At 43.9% G+C, this 10,778-nt stretch overlaps 1 protein-coding gene across 1 annotated transcript; it reads left to right on the top strand.

Annotated features, from left to right (window-relative positions):
- The first annotated feature begins 9,950 nt into the window (after nucleotides 1-9,950).
- On the top strand, nucleotides 9,951-10,511 carry LOC118077399 (myelomonocytic growth factor-like). Its single transcript, XM_035101020.3, has one exon. It carries the CDS (start codon nucleotides 9,951-9,953, stop codon nucleotides 10,509-10,511), a length of 561 nt encoding a protein of 186 aa, XP_034956911.3.
- Nucleotides 10,512-10,778: the final 267 nt, after the last annotated feature.

The raw sequence follows: 10,778 nt of genomic DNA, 5'->3' as shown, positions 1-10,778 counted from the left end.
CCAACGCAGTTGCATTGTTGAAGCTTGACTCAGATCTCAAGTTGAGCAGCAAGAGCAGAACCGTGAGGCAGAATGCTTTGCTGAGAGTTCTGGAAGGCTGAATGCCCAACTATTTATAGGGATTTGTGATATACTGACACGTAAGCCCTCTGCATCAATGACCTGGCATTATACAAGTGATGACAAAATCTATTTACCAAGAAGAACTCAAAAATAATAATTACCGTATAGGTTGAACATTACTATTAAGAAAGCCATAATATTCAAAGAGCAGAAAGTACCATTGAGAAAGTACCATTCAGCTCAACGGTTCTATATCACTTATTGTTTTGAAAGTTTCTGTCATTATATTATTTCCTGCTTTGGGTATTGTGGTCCATGACTGCTACCACTTAAGAAACACATTGTACCAAAGCAAGGAAATACTGAACAGTGCATTAACCTGATAGAATCGTCAGGATTCAGTGGGTTGTAAAATCAGTTGGGTTTAGTGGCATAATATGAACAAAACTATGAAGACCGATGGCCTATACAGGCCCACATCAGAGGCACCAAGTTGCCCCCAAGATTGAGGGGCCCCGGCATGCAACTTATGCGTGCGACATCACACTGTCTGGTAGGAGGTCAAGGGCTCTATTGGAGCCTGTCAATAAAGTTGAGCCATGTTCGGCTCCGTGCTTGGCCTCCTCCACCCCTCAAAATTGAGGGGGGCCAGCTTCCTTCCAACAAATATTTTAGATGCTCCAAGTGTCCCTATTTTCCAAGGATAGTAGCAGATTTTCAGAAGCTGTCCCAATTTCTCATTTGATACCAGAATGTCCTGTTTTTCCATAAAAAGTCTATATTAATGTGTGCCGGGGTATTGATGTGTCCTGGGCTCCTAAAATAGGAGTGTTGGGATTTTGGTGTTAGTGAGGAAATTTCCTTTCCCCACTCTCCTGGCCACTACCTCCATTCCCCAGCAGTTGTTCCTGTAAGAGTGTGTGTGCATGCGCATGGGCACGCACTCCCCCGCCCTCCAGCCCGCCACACGATCGGCACGGCGGGCACCAGCCCAAAGCCGGGTAAGTTTGGGGATCCCTGACCTAAACATTAGGAAGAACTTCCTGGCAGTAAGAGCTGTTCGACGGTGGAATTTGCTGCCAAGGAGTGTGGTGGAGTCTCCTTCTTTTCGGGTTTTTAAGTAGAAGCTTGACAGCCATCTGTCAGGAATGCTTTGATGGTGTTTCCTGCTTGGCAGGGGGTTGGACTCTATGGCCCTTGTGGTCTCTTCCAACTCTATGATTCAAAATCAGAGGTGAGTGCCAACATTTCACTATGGTATTTTGCTTTGTCCCATAAAACAACTGTGCTTCAGCAGTAGCAGCAATGTGGTAACTTCCTGAAAACATGAATTTGCCAACATAGAGGCTAAGGAACAAACAGAAGAAGGATGATATATCCTGAAAGATGATGACATGCTTGTTCCCCGAGCCATTGTCCCCAAGTCTTCAAGCTGTGCCTGCCACGCCTGACAAATCTGCCCCATTGTCAACATTTATCTTTCCCCCCACCTCCAGTCTCCATTGTTTTGTGTCCTGGCTGAGGGGAAAAACAGAAGAAGGATGGCCATAGGTCAGGGGTGGTCTAGTTGAGATTCCTGCATTGCCCCAGGGGTTTGGCTACATGACCCTCAGGGGTCCCTTCCAACTCCACAATTTTCCGCTGCAGGCTTGTGCAGAGTTTTAGGTAGTTGGATGCAAGGGGTGCATAGGATTGCAGCCCATTTTATGCACCGTCGGCTCAGGATTAACTCCCACTGTTCATGATGGGACTAAATTGCTGCTGTGCGGTCCTGTTTTTAAAATAAATGTTTTCCTTTTCAGATAATACAGAGCATGGTGAAATCACAATAAATAAAACCTCCCCTTCAGTAGTTTCAAGAACTACAACAGGTTCCACATAATATTTGTACTGCATTGTTTACTGTGACACGTTCCTTTGCTAGACTCTTTTTGGGCAACTGCTAAAAGCATTCTTTTTTAGGCAAACATACCTAGATGCTTAGGAAGTTGAAGTAATTTTAATCTTAATATTTTAGCTTTTGTATGTTTTAAAGTGGGATTATTAATTTTTCTTGATTTTACTGCTGTGGTGTTATTTTGTTATTTTGTTTTGGTAAACCACTTTGCAGGTTTTTAAAAATGAATTTTATTAAATAAATAAACAATAAATATAAATAAAATAACACAAGCCAAAACACAATCCATCCTGTAGATTTAAGTTTCTGTCCACAGTCACTTACTTGTTATCGGAGGCCCAGAATCCACATTCCTTTGTAAGAAAATGTTTAATAAATTCAAAACATTTTTGAAGGCCAAAAAAAAAAAAAACCAATTAGGGGGGGGGGGGACAAGAAATTTTCTGCACCGGGTACCACCTAACCTTCCTACGCCTTGGAGTCTACCCACTATGGAACCAGTGTCTTAGTGGAAGCTCTTCAGAGACAATGTTCAGAATTCGCTGTTGCCTTCAAAAAACAACAGCGAATGGGAGTCCCATTGAAATTATAAATTTGGCAAAATATTTGGATTATTTTATATGTATATGTATAATGTGGAATATTTGATGTGATTTGTTTGGATTGTTAAAATGGAAAATTTAATAAAAATGATTTATATATAAAAAAAACAAGTTCAGGCACAATAAAATGAAACGTAACTAAGTAATTTCTTGCTAACGACAGCTAGCATACTTCCTGGAATGAGGTAATGAAGCATATAATTGGAGGAAATCTGAATGCTTTGTGGAATAAACCTATAGGTAACTCTCCCACCCCCACCCTGGGCTCTGGTGTGGGGTTCCAGCCTTTGTGAATCAATCATGCTGAAACACTTTACTACAGTAAATAAACTTTCTGGATTCTTTCTTCAACCTGGATAACAAATAGTTAATGGTACTAGTGAGAGCGCAGGTTTGCACTGCAACAAGAGGGAGCCAACACAAATGGTTATTGTTTGTTTTTAAGGTGGAGGAACTTTCCAAGAAGCCATGAGTACAACGAGAGAAACATTGGGGTACAGTGGGAGATTGTCCCAAATACCTGGACTGGGTTGTGGTAGTATTTGGCTGCAATGGAGCTTTGGGAATTTGGTCATGCTATTCAGTGATCTTTGTCGGGCTAGGTAAAAGCTGTTGTGCCATGCCACAACCAGCCGAGATCCCAACTGCTATTAATGAGACTCCAAAGGGTGCCTGACTATGTGAAGCCCTGCAAGCATTTGTGATATATTTTAAAATTATTTCAAGGATTTAAAAGGTTCATGTCTTCCACAACATGGATGCAATAGGTTTAGATGTCCAGTCTCAACAAGAAGCCTCTGGTGAAGGTTGCCCATAACCTGACAACCCTCATTGCACCTGAGAAGGAACAGTGAATGTGCTACGCTGGTGCCTTGAATTGTGAATGAACTGGACAAGGGTTTAAATTGGAACTCACTCTGGTGAAAATGGAGATAGGATGGATCTACCGGATCTGGATGCTTTGCGGGAGATTGACCAGGGATTTAGACCCCTAAGTGATACTGTTGGAATGAATATATTTGGCTTGTTTGGTAAACAGGAGTGGTTTTGTGTGCATGGAAGGACCATGAGTTCTGTGCAATTCTGGAGCTCAGAAGTCTTTGATCCTTTTCTGCACCTGTCTCAGTACTCATCTAGCCAAGGATGTGGAGTTCATCTTTGGATATGGCTGAACCCTCTTAGACCAGCTCAAGGGTCCTCTTGGATCAAGCTGTGTCACTGGGGATATAAATGACATCAGGTGTTTGGGGACAATCATTCAGCCATAGTCCTGTCTGGACCAAAACACTGGCCATGATCATTCACACTCACACATTCTCCAAATTGGACTACAGTAGTGTGTTGCTCTGAGGTGACTTTGAAAACTATTTTGCTAAGACAGCTAATCCAAAATGCAGTTGGAAGCCTCTTGACCACAGCAATTATCACTTGGATTTTGAGAAAGTTCAAACCTGAGCAGGAAACATCAGGAACATTCTAAAATGTAATTGGGGTGGAATCATATCTTACAACAGAAATTTTAAAAATGACTTTCACACCTGCATTTTTACATATTTTATTGAGTGGTATATACTGCTTTATCTGTGACGAGCAGAAATAAGTTTCTTGTCTTCCCCGACTGAACATCCATCTCTTTTTACAAGTAGTCGAGGTTAAGAAACATGCAATGGCCTGGAGCTGCACATCATTATTTCTTACAGCACAAGTGAGGAGAGTTACAGTCGCTGTTTGTGGCGTCTTGTATGAGGCATAGTTGAGAAGGGAGACGATTAACACACTCAAATCCTGCTCTTCTACATTTCTCTCCGTTAAACCCTGTAAGAGAGGAAAATGGAAAGAAATTTAGACAGATAAATAAGGAGAATGAGATTCTGACTTGCCAGGCAGGCTGATCAAAGAAAGAGAGTAGGGTGGCTAAAAGAGAAAAAATGAACAGAGTGATATAGCATGGAGAGATCTATTGCTGTAAATGGTTTTCCTGCTTTTCCACATTTATTTTAAATTGGGCTGTCAACATATCGGACCCTGCTGCCTGGTGCATTATTCTTAGTTGACTAAAGTATTTTTCTTATTTTCCATATTCATTTTCATTAGGATTGTCACCTAACTGAAGAAATATAATTCACTTATGTATATCGCCTTAGAGGAAACATCCTCCAGGGTGAAAATGTGGTTCTTCCCATCCACAGTTTTTAAAGGACATTCTACCAAATTAAAAAATGCTGCCTGTTGAAGTGGAATCCTCCATCCTTATACAGTGGTACCTCAGTTTACAAACACAATTGGTTCTGGAAGTCTGTACTTAACCTGAAGCGTACTTAACCTGAAGTGAACTTTCCCATTGAAAGTAATGGAAAGTGGATTAATCCGTTCCAGACAGGTCTGCGGAGTACTTAAACTGAAAATACTCAAACCGAGGCATACTTAAACTGAGGTATGACTGTATGATTAAAAATATTTAACTGATTCTTCCAGCTTAGGGATGGGCAGTGGCATTTTTCAAGGAAAAGAGGTGCCAGAACTCACCACAAATGCCTCCCTTGTTCTCTTATAAGTTATAACAGCAATGCCACCCACCTGAGAGGTGCTGGAGCTGAGTTCTGGTGAGTTCAAGCTGAAAAAGGCCCTGGGGATGGAAAATATGGGGCCTAGCTCCAGATGTTGTTGTCAGCACAATCATCATAGGCCATGGAGGGAGTTATATTCCAGCAACATCTCAAGGTCTACGGGTTTCCCATCCCCTGGTCTATGGACATTACAGATCATATTATATATATTTATGATTAAATGCCCATGGAGAGCCTTTATGAATAAGTTGACAAGATTGTTGTTGTTGTTTATTCGTTTAGTCGTGTCCGACTCTTCGTGACCCCATGGACCATAGCACGCCAGGCACTCCTGTCTTGCACTGCCTCCCGCAGTTTGGTCAAACTCATGTTCGTAGCTTCGAGAACACTGTCCAACCATCTTGTCCTCTGTCGTCCCCTTCTCCTAGTGCCCTCAATCTTTCCCAACATCAGGGTCTTTTCCAAGGATTCTTCTCTTCTCATGAGGTGGCCAAAGTATTGGAGCCTCAGCTTCACGATCTGTCCTTCCAGGGAGCACTCAGGGCTGATTTCCTTAAGAATGGATAGGTTTAATCTTCTTGCAGTCCATGGGACTCTCAAGAGTCTCCTCCAGCACCATAACAAGATAGAAATGTTAATTATCAAGTAGCTGGAAATCAACAAAATATTAGGTAAAGGTAAAGGGACCCCTGACCATTAGATCCAGTCGTGACCGACTCTGGGGTTGTGGCACTCATCTCGCATTATTGGCCGAGGGAGCCGGCGTACGGCTTCCAGGTCATGTGGCCAGCATGGCAAAGCCACTTCTGGCGAACTAGAGCAGCACATGGAAACGCTGTTTACCTTCCCGCTGTAGTGGTACCTATTTATCTACTTGCACTTTGACATGCTTTTGAACTGCTAGGTTGGCAGGAGCTGGGACTGAGCAACGGGAACTCACCCCGTCGCGGGGATTCAAACCACCTACCTTCTGATTAGCAAGCCCCAGGCTCAGTGGTTTAACCCACAGTGCCACCCACGTCCCTAAGAAAATATTACTGAACTGTCAAAAATATATAGGTACATTTTATCTATATCTATATATAAAAATGTAGAGGATGCATGTTTGTTCAAACGAACCTTTCTCCACAACCACTTACCCAATCGACCTCAAATTTGCCCACAACATTGGGAGCACATGTGAGAGTGTCTCTATCCACTTACATTGTCCATACACACACCTAGGACAGGTAGAAACCTGGATTTGTATACAAAAAAATTGCCCCCTCCAGTGGACATCCAACAAACAACATCCAACATACTGCCAAAATCCCGCCCACTCCCCATCCACCCAACCAAACAACATACTGCCAAAATCACACCCACTCTCCATCCACCCCACCAGCCTGGGACACAGCCTACCCCGGAGACCAGACTGCTGTCAGGGACCAGGCCACCCCAACAGTTGCCCACTCCCCAAGGACCCCTTCCCATCACGGAGGTACCTACCCCAGAGATCCCCCCACTCCCCAGAGATCCCCCCATAGGTCGCGGCCTTCCCCATTCTGCCGGATCCACAATCCACGTTCTCACAGGGGGCAACCCGCCATGACACTAGACCTCTCCCCAGGGATCACAACCCACCTCATAGATTGCACCCCTACCCATCCCGACACCGGCAGGGAGCAGGCCGCCCCGACATGAGGCCGCTCCCCAGGATCCCCGCCCCCCCCCCAAGGTCTCGCCCTTCACCATCCCTCCCGATGCACAATCCGCACCCTCCGCTGATATCTTGCCTGATCCACAATCCCGACCCTCCATGGAGATCTCGCCACAAAACAGACCCCCCTCATCTGCCTGCCACCAGGGAACAACCACCAGGCCACTAGAAGGAGAAGGCCTCCTGGAAAGCCCCCTACACAGTCCGCACCCCCCCCATCCGGCCACACACCCCGCAGAAGGCCTCCCGGAATATCCCCCCCCCCAATCTCACCACTGCCAGGGAACAACCACCAGGCCGCTACAAAGAGAAGGTCACCCAGACTATCCACAAGTCCGCTACACAGTCGACCCCACATCTCCCCACCACCAGTGAACGACCACCAACACCAAACACAGTCGACACCCCCACACACATTGCACCCACACCAAGGAATATCCCCCAGACCCCTACATATTTCTTTATGTTTCCCCATTTCTAAAAAATTCCCCTTAATTTACAGCTTCTTTATACCGCTACACAGGTCAATCAACACCCCGATATCCAGCCCACCCCCACAGGGAGAAAGACCTCATCCACTGTCCAGGTAACCTAACTCCTGAACCCCCCCCACCTGCACAACTCTCATCTCCTATCATGCCAACCCCACAACATCCCCCGCCACCACACATAACTCTAACCATTACAACTTCCGCAATACCCTCTAGACCTAACACACCCCTACTTTAATTTATACCTTCTTTATACCTCTTTGCAGATCCTCTCAACCCTCAATGCTATGAATTATGCTAAAATCAGCAGAGTTGTGCTAAAATCCAGCAATCAATTATCCAATTGCATAGAAGATAGAGGGAAGAGAACAGGGAATTTGTTATTAAAGATAACTGTTGCGTAATGGCAGTGCTAGATATTTGGAATGCTTTTGAAATTGTGTTAAAGGTATTTATTATATGGGTATATTTACCTATATGGTGTGACCACAATAAGTTGTTTCTTGATATTTAAAAATGCTTAATAATAATAATAATAATAATAATAATAATAATAATAATAATAATAATATATTTATTCTGGGTTTCCCCATATTAAAAACACAATAAAACATCAAACATTAACAACTTCACTAAACAGGACTGCCTTCAGATGTCTTCTAAAAGTCAGATAGTTGTTTATTTCCTTGACATCTGATGGGAGGACCTTCCAAAGGGCGGGCTCCACAACCGAGAAAGCCCTCTGCCTGGTTCCCTGCAACCTCACTTCTCACAGGGAGGGGACCACCAGAAGGCCCTTGGAGATGGACCTCAGTGTCTGGGCTGAACGATGGGGTGTAGACACTCCTTGAGGGATAAGAATGTGAAAGAGGAAGCAAGTGGAGGAGCTGGTGGAGAAGATTACTAAGGAACAAACTTCTCTCTTCAAGTTCAACATCCCAGGTTCAATATAACAATTGAATAATAGCAGTCCTAGAAATTTGGGGAACTTTTTAAACTAGTGTACATATATTTATAATATATGTCTATGTACAGGGGAGACCCATCCTCTTTCAACACAAAAAGGCAAAATTGGGAAGATGGCATCTCATCCTGTGGACACCCACCAAACCCTAGCTTACCAGGGTTGTGCAGCTTCGGCTTTCACATGCCAGTGAGATCTCAAGGGGCTCCTTTTGTTTTGTCATTTATGTCCGAATGTTTTTAATTTTAATGTAAGTTTTACCTTCAGAAAACATGATCATCCCAGAAAACAGAAGGGCAACCATGTCTTCTGAATGCCCAACTACTTACTGGGTTTCATGATATACTGACATGGAAGCCCTCTGCATCAATGACCTAGCATTATACAAGTGATGACAAAATCTATTTACCAAGAAGAACTCAAAAATAATAATTACCATATAGGTGGAACATTACTATTAAGAAAGCCATAATATTCAAAGAGCAGAAAGTACCACTGAGAAAGTACCATTCAGCTCAATGGTTCTATATCACTTATTGTTTTGAAAGGTTCTGTCTATATATTATTTCCTGCTTTGGGTATTGTGGTCCATGACTGCTACCACTTAAGAAACACATTGTACCAAAGCAAGGAAATACTGAACAGTGCATTAACCTGATGGAATCGTCGGGATTCAGTGGGTTGTAAAATCAGTTGGGTTTAGTGGCATAATATGAACAAAACTATGAAGACCGATGGCCTATACAGGCCCACATCAGAGGCACCAAGTTCCTCCAAGACTGAGGGGGCTTGGAATGCAACTCATGCATGCGACGTCACACTGTCTGGTAGGAGGTCAAGGGCTCTGTTGGAGCCTGTCAATAAAGTTGAGCCATGTTCGGCTCCTTGCTTGGCCTCCTCCACCCCTCAAAACTGAGGGGGCACAAACTCCTTCCCACAAATATTGTAGACCCTCCAAGTGTCCCTATTTTCAATGGACAGTCCCAGATTTTCAGAAGCTGTCCCATTTTCCTTTAGAATATCTCTACAGTATTCTCATCAGAGAAATGTTGTAGGGTATGGGAGTCAACTCCTAGGGGATGATGGGACTTCAGACCCCACAATAAAATATTTGAGGGGGTGGCCCCCCAAAGTTAATGAGCATTCCCATTCAAATGTTATGTGTGCACTGTCACATGTGATCAGTCGATGAGGGGCAGAGCTTACCTGTGCCCGCACAATATTTTATTCAACTTGGCACCCCTGTTAGAAGGTATGGAGTTATCCGAATTTCAAGTCATCTGATGGCAGCCCTGTATAGGGAAGTTTTTCAATATTTAATGTTTTAATTAAATTTAATGTTTTAATTAACCCAAAAAGTTAATTACCGTATATATTGCACATTATTCTTCAGAAAGCCATAATATTCAAAGAACAGATAGTAAATTTCATGTCATTAAGCAGGATATGTACTCATATGGTTCTATACCACTTATTTTTAAAAAAAGGTTCTCTCTATATATTATTACTCCCCTTTGGACACAGCAGCAGCCAAGCCTCTCCTGCTCCTGGTGTGTTCCTTCCCGGCAGAAGTACAAGCAAGCCGGCATCCGGCATCTCGAGAGGAGGAGAGAGGGGAAAAAAGTGAGAGAAGGTCCAGCGCAAAGAGATTCAAAGGCCTTTGCAGGATGAGCTCAGAACGAAGTGTTATTTTCCCCCTGATCAGCATTGCACTGTGGTGGTGGGTGTGCTCAGCTACACCCCTGCCAGAGACTGTCCTCAACCAATTGGAATTTGTGCTTAGGATTAGGCGTGATGTTGCTAACATGAAGAATGATCTGCGTAAAGAATTCAAGCTTGGCAGTGAGTACGAACTGCAACTGGTGCAGGAAATCCTGCGCATCGAGCAAGTTGATTATTCCCATTGTCGGAAAGACCTCTGTAACAAAGAAGATTGCTTCAACCAGATACAGGCAGGCCTCAGCACCTACCTTCACAGCCTCTCGCACGTTGCCCAGATGCTGCCAAGTTTCTCTGAGAGAGTGACTGACCTCCAGCTGGATCTCTCAAACCTCTCCAGCAACATCCAGCACCAGATACTTGAGAGTGTGACGACCACTGTCACCTACCCCCAGGGAGAAACTCTGGACTTGCAAAACCAGAGAGCTATCGGAAGCTATCTTGTCGTCCGCAACCTTGAGAATTTCATGAAATCGATTGCCCGGGCATTGAGGCATTGTTATTCATAATGTGAAGGGATTCTCCCATAAGACCCCTGGAGTAGAAGGGTCCTGTGCATCCTAAGGAGGACCTAATAGGTGATAACAAACTGAAACAGAGGATGTACTTTTTCTGCCTGGACTCCTTCCCAACCTACAGAATTCATAGAATCATAGAATCATAGAGTATAGCATCTAGATCAAGGGAAGTAATGCTTTGATGGTGTTTCCTGCTTGGCAGGGGGTTGGACTGGATGGCCCTTGTGGTCTCTTCCAACTCTATGATTCTATGATTCT

The sequence above is a fragment of the Zootoca vivipara genome, chromosome 3, assembly GCF_965207765.1.
Source record: "Zootoca vivipara chromosome 3, rZooViv2.hap1.1, whole genome shotgun sequence".
NCBI lineage: Eukaryota > Metazoa > Chordata > Lepidosauria > Squamata > Lacertidae > Zootoca > Zootoca vivipara.
Note: the sequence above shows the minus strand (reverse complement) of the source record. Positions and strands in the feature narration are given on the sequence as shown.